Source organism: Dermacentor variabilis, chromosome 2 (genome assembly GCF_050947875.1).
Source record: "Dermacentor variabilis isolate Ectoservices chromosome 2, ASM5094787v1, whole genome shotgun sequence".
NCBI classification, from domain to species: Eukaryota; Metazoa; Arthropoda; class Arachnida; order Ixodida; family Ixodidae; genus Dermacentor; species Dermacentor variabilis.
Window position 1 is genome coordinate 179,344,962 of NC_134569.1, and position 21,728 is coordinate 179,366,689.

The following is a 21,728-nucleotide window of genomic DNA, read 5'->3' on the forward strand; positions in this document are numbered from 1 at the left end:
CCCTCCAAAAAAAAAGAGAAAAAGCACGTATGCGTGCGTGCCTCTTTCAATCTTGCTTTAAGTTTTTCTCAAGTTCTTCCTGCATTGATGCTTTCTCGCGTGGACACCGGTAATCCATTCCATTCTTTAATGGTTCTTGGAAAGAAGAAAAATTCGTAAGCGTTAATGTGCGTCTGAGGTCATTGTAAAGTATTACATTTGCTTTTCCGTAGTGTTCTACCTTGTCGCGCTATCAAATACTGTTCGCTATTGATGTTGAATGTATTTTTAGTGAGAAGAGAGAGAGAGAGAGAGCAAACGTTTATTTTAAAAGAGACTGTTTGGTTATAGTGGATGGAGCCCCTCCTCCAGGGCCCCACTGGTTACAGCGGCTCGCCGGGCCTGGTCAAGGGTCGCCAGTTGGCTTCCCAATTCCACTTCCGCGAGTCGCGCCTCCCACGACCAGTTATGTGGAGTGTTGTCTAGCAGCGGCGAGGTGGCAGCCGCCGGACGTGACGCGCACTGGAATGTTATGTGTTCCAATGTCGGTGTTCCTTCGCACCACGGGCATGTGTTGCTGTATTTGTCTGGGTACATTTTGTGTAGCCTGTATAAATGTGGGAAAGCGTTTGTTTGCAGGCGGCGCCAGTCCCGTGCTTGCCTCCTGTCTAGGTCTGGGTGAGGAAGGGCTTTGGTTCGCCTACTGAGCCGTTGTAACTCGAGGATTTGTCTTGGCGCACTGGGTGTCGAGGTGTTCTCCCGGGCGGTGTGGCCCGCGGCTCGGCCTGTCATGCCTCGAGCCAAGCGGTCCGCCCGTTCGTTCCCCGCTATCCCTGTGTGCGCCGGGCACCAGGTCACGCAATGATCCATGGTGAGGTTCGTTCCTAGGATGCGGAAGACGCAGCCCGGTAAAGCCCCCCCAAGGAAGAGGCGGCAGGCGTCCTGCGAGTCTATCAGCACGTAGGCCGATTGGCCCTTAGCTTCCGCGGCGCGTATAGCAAGGGCTATGGCCACAGCTTCGGCCGTTGCAACCGATTTCGTGTGTATAGATGCTGCTACGGTTGTTCGTCCTTGGCTAGTCACGACTGCTGCAAATGTATTGAGGGTGCCTGGATTCTTGTGATACGAACTCGCGTCTGTAAAGTAAGTATCCGGGTCGCTTCGCCGCCTTAGAAGAAAAAAGAACTTTAACCTAGCTATGCGCCTGCGTTCCGCGAGTGTAGGCAAGTTCAGCAAACCGAGCATTTCGGAGACTGAATCTGTGCGAGCATAACGCGATAGAATAAACCTTGCTGCTCGTCGTTGAACTCTTTCCAGTCTCTCAATTAACCTTGACTGATAAGGATCCCAGATTATGCTGGCATATTCTAACGTGGGTCGAACGTACGTTAAACAAGCTGTTCGTTTTACTGACTGTGAGGCTAACTGCAATTTTCGTCGCAAGAACCAAAGCTTCTTTTCCGCAGTTTGGCATATTTTTGTAACATGGTTCGACCAGCTTAAATTCGCGCATATATGTATGCCAAAGTATTTCAGCACGTCGACCGAGGAAAGCGCCGAAGAATTCACTGTGTAATTAAAATCAAAAATATGATTTGTTTCATTCGTTATGCGCAATACAACCGTTTTACTGTCATTTATTTTCATTTTCCATTTGTCACACATTTTTCTATAGCCTTAAGAGCGTCACTGAGTAATTTCTGAACTTCTGTGCTATTAATTTCTTTGCATAGTAAGCAATCATCGGCGAAAAGTCGCACCGTGATACCTTCGTCAATTGCAGAAGAAATGTCATTAATATATACTAAAAGTAGCACAGGACCTAACACAGACCCTTGTGGGACATCAGACGTTACGTTCAACGGCTTTGATTTAATGTGTTCCACTTCTACGTATTGGGTTCTGCCCCGGAGGTACGCGGTTATCCATTTTACTATTTTCGCGTTTATTCCCATATAAGTCAGTTTCACAATCAATACTACATGTGCCACTCTGTCGAATGCTTTCGACAGATCAAGACAGATGGCATCTATCTGTTTCTTATTGTTTAATGCGTTGGCAAAGTCACGGACTGTTTCAAAAAGCTGTGTTGTTGTGGAAAGGCGCTGTCGGAATCCGTGTTGGTTGGGAAAAAATGAGTTCGAATTTTCGATGTACGTGTAAATTGACTTGGCTACAACATGTTCTAGGAGCTTGCAGCAAACGCAGGTCAGCGATATCGGACGATAATTTTCTCTCTAACACGACCCTTTCGACTCATCATCCATCAGCCCTACCTGAAACCTCTTCAGACCGCCCCATGGACACTAGCCCCTCCACTGAACGGGAACCGCCTCACCCTCCCCCCAGCAAACGTAAAACTCCGAGCACTCCGCGATCAGACGACACCCTAGACGAGACAATCTTAAATTATAACGACAGACTAACCGCTTTGGAGACTAAATTCCATAATATATTCACTGCAATTGAAAAAATCAATACAGATTACACAGCCAGGAATGAAAAGCTAGACAAATTTATTGAATTCGTACAAGCACACATCCAACAAACTACAAGTTGGATAGCTGGAGTCACCGCGAATCATCATAACATAGTTGCACCTGCTCGATCCGCCTCCCCACCAGCTCCGCTTAACAATGGCCAATAACCCGACCCGCTCCGAGTTTGAAGGGTGGCAGTGGAACTGTAGGGGGTTTCGAAAAAAGAAAGCACACCTCCAGCAGTTTCTAGCCTCCTCTTCTAATCTCCCAGCTGTCATTGCGCTTCAGGAAACTCACGGACTAATCAGCTTCCCAGGTTATAATGTCTATCAGAACAATAAGGTCTCCCGGCCAGATACGGCAATTCTTATGCAAAAGCACCTCACTGCCAATCACTCCCAATTCGACAGCGTCGATATAGAGCACGATTTTCTAGAAATTATTCCTCGCAAAAATAATGCACCTGGCCTTTACATTCTCAATATCTATAGTCGTCCACAAGACAAACATCACCGCTTTGACTCCCTTTTCGCTCAAGCTATTGCCGCTGCCACCTTCCACCCCCTCCTAATCCTTGGAGATTTCAACGCACCCAACCATTTGTGGGGTCACTCCGTTTCTACTCCTAAGGGCAGAGCCCTATGGATCCACATACAAGACCACAGACTCACATTACATAACGACATCGATGCACCAACCAGGCTAGGCAATAGCGTAGCTAAGGACACCTCCCCTGATCTTACGCTTACACACAGAATCCAACACGTCACATGGCACAACTCACAAGTTAACCTCGGCAGCGACCATTACATCATTACCATCACACTACAATTCAAACACAAACCCTTTGCACCCAAACGCCTCAGCCTTACCAATTGGGACAATTTTCGAGAGGCCCGCCAGATATCAGCTCCCACAAACATTCAAGACATTTCAGAATGGGTTCAGCAACTTCACGCAGACGCCCAGACGCACACTACCACTCTGCCCCCCGAAACCGCTCTCATTACGGTTGATTCCAAGCTTCTACACATGTGGGAAGCCAAACAGTCTCTTCTCAAACGGTGGAAGAGGCAACGGTTCAACCGAAAACTAAGACTCAGAATTGCCAAATTAGACCTCCAGATCCAGGAGTACGCCACACAACTGGCCTGCCAGCAGTGGGGCCAGGTATGTGAAAGCATGCATGACAACCTCGATAACAAGCGCACATGGCAACTCTTGCGACACTTATTAGACCCTACCACATCGCGCACACACCACAACCATAGCATAAACAAACTGCTACATGCACACAAAAACAATCTCAACGGATTCTTCGACGACCTCCGCCATAAACATCTGCCTCCCGCTCAGAAGTATGACATGCCAAAATATACTGGCGAACCCAACGACCTACTTAGCGCCGCTATCACGGAAGCAGAGGTTCGCCATGCCCTCGCCACTCTGCGCACAATGTCAGCACCAGGCCCCGACCTTATTAACAATAAAATACTCCGCAATCTAGACGACAACTCTGTCACAGCCATCACGGCATACTTCAATCACTGCTTTGACACTGGCACCCTCCCTAGTTCGTGGAAAGATGCCAGGGTAATTTTTATCCCAAAGCCAAACAAACCCCTCAACACTTCTAATCTCAGGCCTATATCACTAACCTCTTGTCTAGGTAAAACACTCGAACACGTCATCCTCAACCGACTCAGTAAATACATGGAGGACAACAATCTTTATCCATCAGAAATGGTAGGTTTTCGAAAATCTCTCTCATGCCAAGATATCATGCTTCGAATGAAGCATGACATCATTACACCCAATAGCAGTCTAGATACGCAAGCAATTCTCAGTCTGGACCTCCACGGCGCCTTCAATAACGTTTCACATTCCGCCATCCTCCGAGAGCTTAATCTCATTGGGGTTGGCGGAAAGACATATGACTACATATGTACCTTCTTATCCAACCGTACCGCAACGATACACATAGGCACAGAGCAATCCCTTTCATACGCTTTAGGTAGCTACGGCACGCCCCAAGGCTCAGTGCTGTCCCCTTTTCTTTTTAATCTTTCTATGATGCCGATGGCGCAAGCATTGCGGTCTATTCCCGATCTCAAGTTTTCACTCTACGCCGATGACATCACTCTTTGGACGACTGGCGGCTCCGACGGAAAGATTCAAGACACTCTACAGGCCGCAGCAGACGCCGTCGTGGCTCATGCCGGGGCTATGAATCTCACATGCTCCCCTCAAAAATCCGAGCTGCTACTTCTGCCATCCCACCGGGGGACCGGAAAACACATGTCTAGCATAGAGGTAATCCTAAACCCCATCCCCGTTACTAGAGTGGACAGGCTCCGGGTGCTCGGTTTACACATTCAAAGCAACCGGCTCAACACATATACTCTACATACACTCCAGACCACAGTCGATCACACCCTGCGTCTTCTAGGGCGAGTCTCCAATAAACATGGCGGACTAAAGGAGGCCGAACTTCTCCGCTTGATTCAGGCCTTCGTTATCAGTAAGATTACATTCGCAACACCATATCTACATTTCCTTAAATCAGAATCAGATAAAATCGACACTCTTTTACGCAAAATATATAAATTCGCTCTCGGAGTCCCCATACGTACCTCCACTGAAAGGCTAATGCTTACTGGAACTTTCAACACACTTTCTGAACTCACAGAAGCCCACCTCACATCCCAATATAGCAGACTTTCTAACACCGCAACAGGTCGACACATTCTACAAACTCTTTCTATCACTCCGGCATCCATCATCAAGACTAAATACACCATTCCACATCACATACACGAGAACCTCTGCATCCCCCCACTTCCTAAAAACATGCACCCTGTGCATCACAAACAGCGCAGGATGCAGCGAGCAAAGGCTCTCCAAAAACAATTCTCCACCTCTAAAGACGTGCTCTATGTTGATGCAGCCGAATATGGGAACAGAAATCATTATGCAATATTAGTCATTAACTCTCACGGGCAGGTTGCTGCGGCCGCCTCCATTCCTGGCTCTTCCTCGGAGGAGGCGAAGGAAGCGGCCATAGCCCTGGCCCTCACAATTCCAAATTCATCAGTTATCGTTAGCGACTCCAAAGCAGCCATACATAACTTCGGAGCGGGTAGGGTCTCTAAGCCAGCTTTTTCTCTCCTCTTGGCTCATCCTTTCTATCAAACTGTGGCATTAATCTGGACTCCCGCGCATGCGGGCCTTGCCGGAAACGAGGCGGCTCATGCCAGTGCCCGAGGATTTACAGTCCGGGCTCAGGCATCAGATGCGTCGGACCTCGCCACGGAGGAGGCGCCGTTCACAGCGCGGGATCGACTTATTACTTACCACGAAATCTGCACACACTACCGATTAGGCCGCTTAACCTTTCCGCCACTCATGGGCAAATCCCCGCGTAGGTGTGAAGTTCTGTGGCGACAGCTGCAGACTCGCACCTTTCCGTCCCCTTACCTCCTCCACCGCATTCATCCCGCCATTTACCTTTCTCCCTCTTGTAAATTCTGTGTATCTCCCAGAGCAGACTTAAACCATATCATGTGGGGGTGCCCTAAGCACCCCCTTCCCCCTCTCCTCAAGCAATTAATATCTAGTGAGGAGCAGTGGGAGGCTGCCTTGCGCAGCTCCAGGCCCGATCTTCAGGAGGCCATCCTGGAGTGGGCTGAGAGGACAAAGGAGGCCTACTTCAAGTAGTTCCTCCCCCCACCGTCTATTCCATTGCCCCCTTCCCTTTAAAAAGGGATAAATAAAGTTTTTCATCATCATCATCATCAATGATCTGTCTATCTCCAGATTTGTGCACAGGTATAACCTTTGCCGTAAGCCACTCATCAAGGACTCGGCCTTCCGCAAGTGACGCGTCATACATAATTTTTAAGTAAGGCGCAACCCATTCCGCATACCTGCGCAGAAATGCGTTGGGTATGTCATCGGGGCCTACCGATTTTTTGACGTCAATGTCTAGTAGAAGAATTACAATTCCCTCATACGAGACTTCAACGTCTGGCATCTCTTCCGAGCGAAGCGATGAGGAGACTATGGATTCAGTACTGGATTGTGATGGAGCAGAAAACACAGACTGGAAGAACTCGTTGTAAGAAGAAGCAATCACTGCAGGATCAGTAACTACAGTGTTATCAACTAGACAAGTATGCATGTTGTTTGCTGAACCCCATTGTACACGGCATCTCCATGACCTATGAAGCACCGACAGGCGTCGAGTGAAATAGTTACGTTCGTAGGACTTCATGCACAACTAGATTTCAACTTTTCAGCAATGCATGCGACATTTTATATGACATGCTTATGCTACTCGGCTTTGGCGCAGTAGAATGTTTGACAAACACGCTTAAACAAGCTCGAACTTCTGAGAGCACTAGATCTTTGTTTCGGGCCTATGCTGCTTATATGTGCATGCCGCCATGGTAAGCTTTTACTTAATGTACTTACTGTGTGCTTGTAGTTATTTACCGGAGGATGGATCGCTTGTTTCATTTTTTCTAGACCTCACGTTATGTTCATGTATTAAAGATGTAGCAGATCCAAAGAGCTCAAAAATCCTCAAGAGTCATAATTTGAGTACGCGCACGCACGCGCACGCACGCGCTCACACATGCACACAAGCACACAACCACGCAGGCAAACGCAAACTACACCCGGCCTTTTGTTAAGCGCTGTTCCTTACTACTAGCGAGTATGACGAACGACTCGAACGCATTACGGTTACAAAGGCAGCATGCGAATACGTACGTAGGGCAACTCGAATCCATTCTATCCGAAAGAAGCATTTGCCTCATCCTTACTATGCATCCGGAGACGCACGAAGGCGAGCTTTCAGGTTCTTTTTTTGCTTTGCCCTGCATGGCCAGCGCCGCCACTGCCGCGGAGGTGAGCTCCATGTGGGGGTAGTTTAAGCAAACCAGCGACGCGCCTACTCCGCTGTGACTGCTTGACCTTTCCGGCAAAAAACAGTCACGCTGCAGCCACCGTCATGAAACCCGGCGAGGTTCACAGGGAAAAGCTACGCTTTTGAAAATTGTAGTAACAGCTCAGTGGTTGGAGCACTGAACTTCCGAATCCGCAATGCCGCATGCGTATCACTTTTAACCTAGCTGTGCTAGTGAGCACAGGCTCGTTTTTTTGTTTATTATTTTATGAAGGTACGCATTTTCTTAATGCTAAAGCATTATATGCCCCATTGCGGTAAAATCCATCGACGTTGGCGTGGCAAAAAGAGGGCACCAAAAATGATCGATGGCGGAAACGGTAAGAACACGGTAAAAAAATGCTAGGACTGAAGTCGTATTTGTCAGCGGGGTCGTTGTAAATAAAGTCAATGTCTTTTAAAAGAAAATTTGGTAAATTTGGGTCTGGGTGTGATTTGAGCCCGATTATTCAAGGTGCGAGACGAGCACGTTTCCAACTCCTCACTGGCAAGCGAGCACATTCAGACGCTTGACGCGTTTTTATTTGGCCTTATCGAGCGGCAGTTAGAACTCAGGCGAGTGCTTGTGCGCAGGAGGAACTCGGGGAAAAAAGCTATTTCACCAAAAGGTTTATAATGGTTTCGCATTATATGTTAAATTATATTTTTCTTAAATTATATCTGCCAAACTTTTAAGGCTTTAGTCTCTACGTTTCAAGGTCGCGTTGTGAAGTACAGAAAACACCAGTTGACTCACGGAAGACCAGAAGCGAAGCAAAGTATATCTAGCCCTGTATAAGAGATAATTCATGATTAGCAAAGTTAATTTATGATTGATCAGTGATTGGGTTAAGGCGGATCAAGGTGGATTAGTATTAAGGCCGGTTAAGGTGTATTAGGGTGTAATAAAGAGGATTAAGGTGAATTACAGCATTTACAAAGCTTTCGCCTTCGCGTCTCTTCGGATTTTTTTGTTCACCTCCCTCTGGCATACGCGTCTGCCCCTCGAAAACGCTTGGTGCAGCGCACATATAACTAATTGAACATAAATGTATTGCAGTATTGCAAAAAAAGGAACAGACCATGCAGTGCATTCTATTTTTTTTCCACAGCCTTCAATACATAACACTGACTGGACGATGAATGAATACCATAATAATGACTGGACGATGAATGAATACAACGCCAAGTGAGCATCATAGTTCGCTAAGGGGTACAGTGCAATGTTGTGATTGTGGGTGTCAGCCGGTCCTTGGGAGTAATTCTGCCCTGTTTAAACACCACGATAAGCTAGCATCTGAAAAAAAATTCAATCTTACCGTATAAGAAACAAGGGGTCAGATTCCTTTAATCAGCTGTTCATATGGCTGCAGGAAAGCGAAGTTACCTGATTATTTATTGGTTGAGGCCACCAATTTGCCTGGTTCCTAGCGATGTTGCTTTGTATTTTTGGTTTTCCTAATCTGCTCGTAGTCGTTCCGTTCGTGACGCTCTCGCTCCTTCGCAAGTTGCGGATGTTTAAGGCTATATCTTTAAGGGCCCTCCATCGCAAACAAAATGGGGTCCCGTGGGCGAAAATTGGCGTATATATTCTATACCGCACTAAGGTTCTTCCATCACTAAAGTTGCTCATATCTTGTCTTACATTTTCTCGAAATTCTGACTATGACAGCCCCAAACAAATGTCATGAAATACAACACCGACCGTGCATGGCGTTTATGTTAAATCTTCTTAGACTGAAATATTGAAAGTGCGAAAGAATAACAGAAGGTTAGCCCTTGCAAGAGGCCGCGTTTCTACCAGAGAGTTCGCGCTTCTTCCATAGCGTTCACCGCCAGCTTTTCGCCGTATACACTGAGGCTGCATAAGTACTAATTGCCGAAAGCGTAAGGAACGCTCAGGGATGTTTGAATGCTATCGCGGTCAACTCTTAAAAACGAAAGTTAAGCGTCTGCACAATTTTAACATGAATACTGTGTTATGGATAGCTATCTGTGATTTTGCCGAGAGAGTTGGTGAATGATCATGTGATTGCGATTCTTCACTTATTATATCTTTTCTTGAAATAAACTTCAGTTGACTGTGAGCGCCATGTGGCGTTCCCTCCTTTTAAAGCGAAGCTTTCTTTGCCTCTTCCTTCGACTTTCCTACTGCTCCTGCCACTGCTGCTGCTGCTGCTGTGGCTCCTGTGGCTGCTGCTGTCCGGTACACCACGTCAGGGGCTGGTTCAGAACGTGTGTATACGTGACAGGAGTGCGTCAGAGAGGAAAGGCGACGGGAGAAACTCTAGTATGGTAGCTAGCTGGGCGAGTCGGTACATCTGCCTTATCATTACTTTCGGCGCGCACAAATATTAACAAATATTAAGGACGAAGAAGAGGCATGAAAGAGGAGTTCTGAATAACGACTAAAGGTTTATTGCATTTAAACAGCCATATAAATAGGAAAATTCACGCATGCGTACACCCTCACACCACACATTCGCTCAACGAAAAGTGAAGCAAGAACGGCGAGCGCTAAAGCAAGAATTCCGATAAATTTAATGAGAAGATGCTGATAGAAAAAAAAAACTAAAAAGCTTGGCTGGCACATGGCCTCGAAAACATCGCGAACTGTTAAGGTGTTGGACCCAAACAATGAAACGTTCCTTTCCTTCGAGTGCTTCCTAACCTTACGTGAGGCCTCCTTACAGCGAAGGACCGATGGAGGAAGCAAGCGTACTCTGAAAGCTCCCTTCACCCGTCCTCACATAAGGAGCGGTTGCCGCATGCCTGGGTTCGACATTATCTCTCAAAAGCTTTAGGCGAACACCATCATTCAATAAAAAATGTTCTATTGTCGCACAATCTTTAAATGGAAGAGCTAATACAGAGAAGCGTGGACACTTTCTTCTAGTTTTGTTTACTAAACTTAAAAAAGTAGTTCATTACAGCGCAAAACTTGATGTGCTCCATCAACGCTGGCACGCCGGCGTCGTGTAACGCCTAGCAACGCCTAGCAACGCTTTCATGCCGCACGCGTGACTGAAATAAACACGCCTGACAAGACGTACCGTGCTCGCGCTTCTCCGCAGGTGGGTGACAGCGCGCATGCGCAAGCAAAGGTCCAAAGCTGCCTTCATGCGTCCTTACGCCGCTCCTGGCTCTGAACGAGTGCTTCACCTCAGTGCTTGAGCACGTGACCTTTGCTTGCGCATGCGCGCTGTCGCCCACCTGCGCAGAAGCGCGAGCATGGTACGCCTAGCCAGGCATGTTCGTTTCACTCACGCACAGTCACGCGTGCGGCATGAAAGCGTTGCTAGGCGTTGGACGACGCCGGCGTGCCAGCGTTGATGGAGCACATCAAGTTTTGCACTGTAATGCGCTACTTTCTTTAATTTGAGTAAACAAAACTAGAAGAAAGCGTCCATGCTTTCTGTATTGGCTCTTCAATTTAAAGATTGTGCGACGATACAAAATATTTGATTGAATAATGGTGTTCGCGAAAAGCTTTTAAGAGATAATCTCGAACCCAGGCATGCGGCAATCGCTCCTTACGTGAGGACGGGTGAAGGGAGCTTTCAGACTACTCTTGCTTCCTCCATCAGTCCTTCGCTGTAAGGAGGCCTCACTTTTGTAAGGTTAGGAAGCGCTGGAAGGAAAGGAACGTTTCATTGTTTGCGCTTTAGTCGTGAGTGATCGCTCGTGTTTCGTCTTCCTTCTTCGTCCTTTTATTAGTGCGTGTTGTAAGTGGTAATAAAGGAGAAACCCGTTTTCACCCCACCGCGTCGAATGTGCTCAATGCCCTCTGGAGCTCCCTGGGCGTCGACAAGCCAGCCTCTTGACAGCTGTAATTATCACTGACTCCCCAAAGATGACGTCTCTTTCCACGCCCGCACCCCAATCTAAACAGGCCGCAGGCACACGCTACGCTTTTACAAACACATACCTATCCCAACCCCGCCGCCTTACACACCGTCTACCCGGACGTTTACCCCGACGATGCGTGCCCCTCGTGCGGCGTCACGGCGACACTCGCACACGTGCTTTGGGAGTGCAGAAACGCTCCGCCCGACTGTTCCGTGTGAGGCAATGGCAATGCTCAACCCTCAGAGAGGTTATGAAATATGGCGCAGAACAACGCCTCATGCCAACACCTCTCCCTCTGTGTTCTGTGTACTACGCAGAGAAACAGCACTGGTGCACGCAAGGTAACGTGTAACATCAACTCACCAAACTTGTGTTAGACTAAACGTTGAAGAAATAAAGCTTTAGCCGTCAATATCACCGCTAATTATCTTCAGTCAATTCATGCAGCACGGAAAGCATAGCTTACATCGATTCCCACAGTGCCTGGGATTGCATAATTTTTTATATCTGTCCGTGTCCAGTCGCGGTGTTGCACCCTTGAACTTTTATATTCTAATAGCGGACACAATGGGGGGGGGGGGGGCAGGTTTACTTATTGCCTCAGTATTATTAAGCCTCCCCGCAATAGCGGAAAGCTGCCTACTTTCCATGAAGCTCAACTGAAAGCCCATAAAAAGAAAAGAAAACCCACGTACTTGAAATCGCTGCCTAAAATTCCATTAAGAAGAATTTTATTGATTGAAACGAGACACGACGCACCCACCTGTGCGTGTTTTCACTTTCATTTTATTTTTTGAGCGAGGGCGAGAGCTACATAACGATATTCTTTGCAAAGTACTTGTTCATTATAGAGAAGGAAAACGAACTTGTGAAACTGGTTCCTTTGCACTTGCCTATCTGAAGAAACAGCTGACCCATTGGGCGTCCTCAGGGACCCTATAACTTGGCGTCCCTAGCAGCAACAGTTGCCACTTGTCCAGGACAACTGAAACCATGTAGTTAGCTACAGAAAATTATAGCCACAAAATATTTGTGAGCAGCTGCATGAGAACAGAAGCTACTGAACAAAGTCTGCATAAGTATTGTATGCCATGCATGAGTCAACAAGTTGATTTACATGCATTATGGAAAAAATTCAGTGCCATTGCACTCTGTGAATGTGGATGACCAGCGAAGCTGTCTAGCGCACGACACATGCATAGCTGACCTAGAATATTGAATAATGGTAAGAACACCTTTATCGTCCTAATATGTGGTCAGCGTGCGAGATAGGTACGCGCACACATTCCCGTATCAGCTATCTTGTTAAATGTGTGGGTCACGTATAGCAATGAATGGCTCATACACCCATAAGCAATGGCTCATACTCCCGTAAACGCGGCCTCACCATTACAACAACAGAAGTGAAATTATATGGTGGAATTATGAGCGGTGATGGAGCCAGCTGAGGAACACGATGGCGCTCGAGCCATTGCCGATGATGATAGTTTTTTGCAACAACTTAGCCAGCTGCGGAAGAAAACGATGACGGACGCGCCAGTGCGTGGTTGGCGCCTACATTATTATAACAGTCCTTATGAAGAAGTTGTACAACACATTTGTCAAAAAACGCCTGTTCTTACCCTTGTGCCTGGGACCTCCTTGGTTCCAAGTGTGGCAAGGGTAGTTCAAGGGTGCATTACAGGTCCCCGAGCCCAAAGAGGTATGCGCGATTGATCTTAGACCCTTTCTGTGCTATCACCAGGATCTACCCATATCATTTGTTTTTGTCAGCATCTAGGGCAAATTTTTTTACAGATGCTTAGCCATGAATAGCTTCGCTGTAACAAGCCCATACTTACTACGACACTTTAACTTCATTTGAAATGTATTCTTTTGCAAAGTACACGTCTTAACTGTAGTCTTTAACTACTATGTGCATGGAAAAAAGCACTATATATGCAACAAACAACCCTGGTACAAAAGTGAGTGACAAATTGCTCATACCTGCCCATTCACTGATTCACAATAGCACTACTTGAAGTTGAATATTATGGCGCAAGGGCGCCTTTGGCCAGACAGCCCTATTCCTCACATTAGCTTTATTTACAAAAGGGGAGTTTAAATACCCCTTTTCCAAGAATTTAACCCAGAGAAGCTGAGCACCAGTCAAGAAAAAAATTTGTACCCATTGCATTACCGATGGGTACCCGGTGGCACTCGGCATATAACCCCACACTTCCAGCATGCGGGGTGGATGCTTTAAACTTCTTGGCCACAGCTGTGATAACAGAACCTACCTAACACTTTGTAATGTTGTAACTGAAAACGTGTTTTGGACATTTCAATTACACGTAGCGTAATTACGACTAATGGACCCATCTGCATGCCTTTACATCATGCAGTACAATTTCTGGAAGAACAAACATTTATCGCCCAAATATATATTACGCCATAGACTTTATGGAAAAAGACATTTCCTTACAGTTACATTCTATAGCACTTTCTAGTTAAAGAAAACATGGACATTCATAAAGCATTTTTGAAAAACAGAGGAAATAACTATATTGGGCGTAGTCCTTGAGCCAGTTCTCTGGTCAATGCCTTCTGGAAATGACTGACGTTGAGTGGACGTCCTCAGCAAGAACACTTTGATTGCCTCGGTGAGCAGGTTTCTGGTACCAGAGATGATTGCAGTAACCTAGTCTTATTAATACGGAAAATTTCACATCACTGAATAGCGGCACACTGTGCCGTCATACAGTTGCATCACTCACAGTACTGAACATTCGCCGAATGGTTGCCACTGAGGACACAGTGCGCCTCTACGGAGATACATGTGGGCGACACACTCTGTACAACATTATTTATCGTCAGGAGTCTCCACCTTGGTTGGTGATGCATAAGTAGCCTCAGGATGTGGCTTCAGAAGAGCCCTCATGGCCCGTCTCATATGGCCCTGCAGGTCGAGAAAAAGATGAAGTAGGTCTTTTTGTATGCTAGGATGCTTGTTAAGCTTGCCAGCATGTTGTCACTAGCAGGTGCAGGGTCTACAACTGGGCAAGCTAATAGAAGCCTGGGGTTCGATCCTCGATACTGCGGGTAATACTGCGAGTGACAGGCCAAAACCATTGTCTTGGCCCTGTCATGTGCAGCCTGATACAAAAGGGCTGTAAAACGCTGCACTCAAGAGGCATAGAAGTGCGTGTGCGAGGAATCATAGCATTCTGGAAGGCATGCATCAGCCACCGTGTAGTCGAAGTGACATGTGGCAGAGGGCTCAAAGGACAGCAGTGAGGACTCCTAGGGAGCGTGCGCAAACCATCGTGTAGGTGAGGTGAGATATAGCAGCGGGCACAGTAAAGCATCAGCAGCAGCGGGGACATCTACGGAACACTCGTCAGCCATCATGTAGTCGAGGTGAGATGTGGCAGCGGGCACGGTCACGCTCGAGCGGTGAGGACATCTTGGGAGCGTGCGTTAGCCATCGTGCAGTCGAGATGAGATGTGGTAGTAGGCATTGTCAAGGAGTAGCAGGGAGGACACCTGGGGATCGTGCATCAGCTATCGTGTAGTCAAGGTAAGATGAGGTCGCGGGCACTGTAAAGCCCTCCGTTACGGTGTTCCTAATAGCCCATATGTTGCTTCGAGACGTTAAACACCACAATTTAAAATATAGGCATACGTGCACATGACTGCATCCACTTCAGCACGTGATGCACTGCAAGTTGTTCGTTAAGGGCAATAAGCTTGACGAGGCTTTAAGACGGCTACCCAACCATGACTTAGTGAGCCAGAGGATGGCAGCTTTAAGTTAGAATGACTGAGTTCGAGACGCTGTTTAGCTCACTGCAATGGCTCAACGCCAGAAAGCTCTGATTCAGACGTGCTGTTACCACTTTCCATGTTGATGATGATTGGCTCTGTTTTGTCAGTAAACCCTACCATCTCCCTGAAGTGTGTTCTGACACCTTTGGCGTGGCTGCACAGCCTTGGCGCAGCTCTCTGGTGTGACTTTCTTCACTTCAGCAAAGGTTGTGCGCATCCTTCATGTTGAGTTCATCGCTGCCACTCTATTCCTTGCCTGTACCCAAATTAGTTCTATGGGGTTAAAATCACAGTAATATGGAGCGAGCCTGAGGACAGACAGCACATAACGCAGTAAACGATAAGAATAATTATTGGATATGAACGTTTATTGTAAAGCGTCACAGTATATCCAATCTTGTACAAAAGTGTGACAAATTGCTGATCTTGCTTCTTGAGAAGATCTGTGTCGCACGCCAGGTTTTTTACGTTGGGAGTCTTTTATTTCACTTCAAAAAAATTAGGATTTCACCATTCGCTACACTAGAGGAGCGAACACGAAAAAAGTTACGCGCTTATAAGTTTGTTTTTGTGGTGACACTACATCTAGATAACAGGGAAAGCTTGAAGTACGAAGTATACGCAGCCTCGTGGAGGAACAGTGGCTGGCGCTTATGAGGCCGTGGGCGGGGCTTCACTGTAGCCTTGTGTCCGACTATAGGTACCATGAGCAGGTCGACCATTTGAAGCCTCGAAGGAGCGAATTCATCATGCGCCAAATGTAGCTGGCGCACTGCATAGACCGAAGGGCATAAATCTAAATTGGTATAGCCCGTCAGACTATACCAATGCGGTCTCGACGCGGTCCTTCGTATCTACGGCAACCTGCCGCTAGCCACACTGCAGGTCGATGACAAAAAATAACTCGTTCCATGGAAGCAGTCGAGGGCATCATCTATGCGTGGCAACGGATACACGTCTTTCATAGTGAACTTGTTTAAGCGTCTGTAACCGATACATAACCGCCAGATGCCGTCTTTTTTCTTCACTAGCGCGAATGGAGATGGCCCAGGACTACGCGAAGGTTCTGTACGGTCCTTTTCCACCTTCTTGTGAACTTCCTTTTTTATAACAGACCGTTCCGTCACTGTCGATTCGATGCATAAAAACCGTTGTCTGACAATGTGGGCGGTTGCCAGAGTCAAAACACGCCGGTACGACACGAAGACACGGCAAAGCTCATCAGCGTGCGCAGCCGCAAGGTCCGCGGCTATCATTTTGTGGAATTCACTGGTGGGCAAATTGATAGATCCTGCTGTACCCGCAGGACTTGAAGGGGCTTCAGATGTTAGGGTGGAGATCTGACTTCCCTTTCGGGATGACAAAGTTGCAAGTGCCATTTCGGAAGGTCGAACACGAGCGGATAAGCTGAAGTTGAGCTCCGGCAGATAAGCTTCACGTTGCCATTTTCGACAACCGCGTGTAGTAGGGTCACCGTGTGCCAAGGCAACGTCGATAATAGGAGATGCAGCGTGATCCCCGTAAGCCACAGAAGAGGTAGTCAAAATAACACAAGTAGTGGATTGGGGCGGCAATCAAACGAACTCTAGAGAACACAGTTGCGTTGGCATGGCAGCAAGAGTCTCAAGGGGCAGAAGGGAGCTTGAGTTGAAAGACACCGGTGCCACAGCAGACAAGTGCTGCATGAGTGAACAAAAAGTCAATGCCCATGATCATGCCGCACGAGCACTGTTCAAGCACAAGAGTTCAGTGTTCAAGCACCTGTCTTACGGCCAAATATAGATACGCAGGCGGTACACGTTCCAACAATGGTAGGTGGGCTTCCACCGACGACTCTTACTGTACGTTGCGCGGCAGTTGTCATGATTTGCTTCAGCTTCTCACGACGACTAGCGCCCATCACGGGAATTTGTGCACCGCTATAAATAAGGGCCGTAAGGGTAACACCGTAGGCTTCGACTTCCAGCAAATTAGAGTAGATCCGGGTCAAGAATATGCAGCGTCACCTCCGGGCGCCACACTCGTTAGTTTTCCGATGCATTGCGCGGGATGTTAAAAATAAAATAAATTATGGGGTTTTACATGCCAAAACCACTTTCTGATTATGAGGCACGCCGTGGTGGAGGAGTACGGAAATTTCCACCACCTGAGGTTCTTTAACGTGCGCCTAAATGTAAGTACACGGGTGTTTTCGCACTTCGCCCCCATCGAAATACGGCCGCCGGGGTCGGGATTCGATCCCGAGACCTTGTGGTCAGCAGCCTAACACCATAGCCACTGAGTAACTACGGCGGCTAGCGTGGGATGTTGACAGGCGACGCGAAACGGCGGAATTGCGGCTAGCGAGACCGATGGTCGGGCAGTGTTGGTCACCTGCTACGGTATTACATTGGTGCGAATGTCGGCATCGGGCGTGTCAGTGGGCAGAGAGCGCGACGATGTTGCGAGGGAGTAGCCTTCAGGACGCAGGCCCTGGACGTTCGAGCTGGTCGCACAATATGCCGAACTATTGGCCGATTATTATCGAATATTGGCCGATTATCCGGCGTCCTCTACTCCGCGGTATTGATCCGGTATCACGAGTAAAAGGGCTGCTTCCTCAGTGTGACGGCTGGAGGGGGTGATGACTAATGGAACGTGCACAATGGAGACAGAATAGTCCCAAATGTGCGACCTCCTGGCTAACCCGACTTGAGAAAAGAAAGCCATAGGCTAGTTGGCAGTCAGGACATCGGGAACAACAGAGGCTCCTGACACTGCTTCTATTTCACGACGAACGATACGTGCCAAAGTACCCGAAAGCGGTGAATGTGAAGTCGGTGGTGGTTTTTCGCAGGATGATGCGGCAGCACTGATGAGCGCGGTGAAGTGCTGGGCGATACGGCGTGATTTTGTCTGTTTAAATCACCGACATTCTTTCACACAGTAGCACAGTTCGTGAATACCAAGAGGTTGAATGCGTCATAGGTGATGCCCTTGAATATGTGCCCGAATTTGTCCCCTTCAGACATGTTGTCAACTTTACCACGAAGCGCTAGAATATCCTTAATATGCTAAATCTATGATTCAGTAGATGACTATGGGCGAGCGCCTAGTTATTTTTAGCGGATATCTGATGACCCAAAGACTTGCCGAACAAGCCATCAGTTTTTCTGCGCGTAGATCCCAGCTGGTCACATTGTGCTCATGCGTCTCGTGCCTGACACGCGCGGTTCATTCCAGGTCGAATACCGCATTCGCCAGCATAAGCGTATTATTCCACATGTTCTGTTCGCTGACACGCTCATAACATGAGATCCAATCTTCGACGCCCACGTTATATGTGTCACACAAGGCGCCTGGACCTAGTGGACACGACAAAGTCGCAGATTGCGGGGACGGCTCCGGAGCGGTAGGTACCGGCGCGGTGTATGCTTCAGCGACCATCGCCGAGGGGAAGAACGCGGCGACCGCTCCGGATTTCCGTGCTTGGGCGGCAGTGATCAACAGGCGGTTAACCGAGGACCGCCACCAAAGGTGTTGTACGAAAAACGTATATATAGAAATATTTACAAGTAAGGCGAGTAGCACAGGCGTAACAGCAGCCAAGATGGCGAGGAGCCACCTCTATCTATTCTTAATCGATACCACCCTATTGCTGCAGTTTTCTTCTCCTGTCTCGCGGCCATTCATTCACACACGCGCCCCGTGCGCACTTCGGGCGAGCTCTGCTAGATGAACAGCGCATCCAGAGGACAGTGCTCGAGTTGATCTCGGCTGGAGACACACATCATTCATAAGGCGTCTCTGCGGCGGTAATACGGTCTGTCGCTGCATTGCTTCAATGCTATTGATGAGCTGAATTATTTAGACATACATGTACTGTTACCAGAAGTTCGCCATTGAAACAATATCCTGTGTTTTATGAAAACTGAAAATCTTTGACTGAGAGGGGTTCTTGTGCATAGAAAAAGGCGAAATTTCTAATTTGCCGTTTTCTTAATACTGCTGTTAGGTCTCCTAGCACGATAGTTTCATCTCCTAGTCAAGTGAATTTCATTTTTAACGCAGCTCGTATTGCAGGGACGATAGTTTGTTCACAGGCTCATACTATTCTTTCCAGCTGTGTTATAGATCGAAGCACCAAAGTTATAAATTTTCAACCACAGTCAATGTCTGCGATTTCCTGGTGAAAGAATTTTCAATATATTTAATGGCCTACTACATACGACCACAAAACAGACACAAGCTGTACCACCCCGCCGGAGTTAGGTTTTCTAGTTTCGGGAAAAAAACTACGGAGAAGGATAACTGGATACAAAATTTTCTGTTCCCCCAAATAGTTTTTGCGGTGTCATAGAAATACAGGTAAAAATTAAAAGTAATGTTCAGTAATCTCTGCCATTTCTTTTAACAGCACGCTAAGGTATAGAGAGTAACGTTTAATAAATCATCGCTGCCTAACTTGTATTGCTGTTGATAACGAGCCTCCGTAATGTCAACGGGGAATCGGCACATCCGCAGTATGGCAATTTGATCTGTACTGTGCCAGAGAAGTTTGCTAATGAAGCACTGTGTCGGTGAATGCCTCAAGCATCTCATCTGTGAGATTGTCCCCGACTTTAGCAATGATATGATCCGGGAAGAGTGAATGGAAAGAATTCGAATATTTGTAAGTAAGTGGTAAGTCCAAGTTTGTTTGCATTTCAGTTCAGATGGCACATCGGCAAAACAAAATGAAGAGAACAAGAACTCAAACTCACGGCTATATGTGGAGCCGGGCTCATGTTCGTGTCCCTTGGTTTTTCTTAGATACGCGTCAATAAAGTCCCGATCCTCCTTGTCGTGCAATGTTGCCATGTGGTGGGACAGGTGAGTGCTATAAAAGAACATGTCACCTCATGCGTTACATAGTATGCCACTTTATTAAGATAGAACTGCTTGTGAAACTATGCATCATTCATGTGTTCTTCACTGACTTCGTACATTGTTGCAAAGGCACACAGTCGAACGCATCAGCAACACCTTGACAAAATGCCGCGCATCACCGTGGCAACTATAACTTCCAAATCGGAAAGGAGGGGGGGGGGCTATAACGTAAGTCTATTCCAACATATGTATGTTTTTATTCCAATCTCCTGGCGTCAAATTTGCGTAACCGCCGACGCAAGCACCGGGCGGTGACCCGCAGCGTTGCCTCAACAGCCCAGTCAAGCGCTCTCTTAGTTTATAGGTCAATTTTCTTTCCACACGAATAACATTGCCTGCATTGAGTAGTTTTTCGTTTGTAATTGGCTGCCAGGAGGCGAGGAGCACTCTTAAGTGGAGAGCGTTTCGATGGGGCCGAGCCAGCGCAACAAATATAGATAACTGGATGAAAAGGTTGGGGCCGCCGTTTGCGATTGGTCCGCTTTCCCTTCTTAGATTGCAGTGACTGGTCGAAAATTGCGGCGGCCTGCAAAGGAACGCTAAGAATGCCGCTAAAACGAATCCTCACCAAAGAAGAGTTGGTAGAGCGAGGTCGTCAATATGCCGAAAGTTCTGGAAAACGTAACAGGGCCACGCAGAAAGCTTTATTATACGCAAACAAACCAATGGTCTCCGGCATCTGCGAGTAGCCAGTGCCTGAGCGATCGGCAGCAGTCATCTTTTATTCCTCTCGGAACGGGGCAACCTGCGGCTATTCAGAAAAAAAATCTGTTTTGTTCGGCACATTAATGCAACTTTAACGCGTACACGTCACTTTGACGCAGTGAGTTTTCGCGGTTTTGTGACGTCGCGCAACAGGCAGGTGAAGTGGGTGCAGCCCGAAATCTTTTGACCAATAGCCGAAGGCTAATGGCGAAAAGGTGTCGTATAAAAAATAACTCCTTTTCTTTCGTTCGGTCCAATCATGCATAATAAGTGTGTACACGTCAAATCACATAGGGAGCTATTTGTGGTTTTCGTGACGTTGCGTGGCAGACAGGGCAAATCTGGGTGGTCCAAAAAAGTTTTCGACCCATCGCGGAGGGCTGGTTGCAGAATTGGAATAGAATAGTTTGGAATAGTTTTACGTTATAGCGCCCGGGAATTGAAATAGATTGTAAGGCATTACGTATGCTGTATTACAAGGTCGGTATACTGGACGAATAGTCTGCGTGACCTTTATCTATCCTTACGTTATGCTTTACGCAAAAATCATAGCGACAAAATGTTGGCTCTAAACTACCAATCGCGAATTAAAATAACAGTAACAAATGTCCAAAAATGAAAGAAACAATAAAAACTCATTTAATGATGTGAATTGTAACACAAACTTATGTACATATAACGTCTGCACGTACACATACCCCTGTTTGACAAGGCTCATTCAATTAATGCGCAACATTAGCGAACTTCGTGTCTAATCTGGATAGCGCCAGCAACACTGGTCCAGGGACTGCCGTCGTCATAAAGTCCGTGATCAGTAGTTGAAGTTATATCGAATATTCATACATTTGAGTTTAAGTTCATTACTCTAAAGCACATGTCGCCACTGCGGCGGACAAGCCTTCTATTGTTTAATTCATGGTCATTAACAAATGTATTATTCACAGTTACCAATTTGTAAAAGTTCTTTCCCAAACGAGTCGAAAAAATCATTGGCATTCAAGTATACTAGTATTCCAGTGGTATTCGGGCGCATTTCAAAGCGCTCCTTCAAC

General features: G+C 47.1%; 1 protein-coding gene across 1 annotated transcript in view; it reads right to left on the reverse strand.

The window, feature by feature from the left end:
• The window catches only part of LOC142571087 (cytochrome P450 2C6-like), a 153,145-nt gene that overhangs the window by 49,013 nt on the left and 82,404 nt on the right, over window positions 1–21,728 (reverse strand). Inside the window, exon 7 of the mRNA XM_075679378.1 lies at window positions 19,806–19,921. Within this exon, the coding sequence (XP_075535493.1) occupies window positions 19,806–19,921 (116 nt within the window). The remainder of the gene's footprint in view (window positions 1–19,805; window positions 19,922–21,728) is intronic.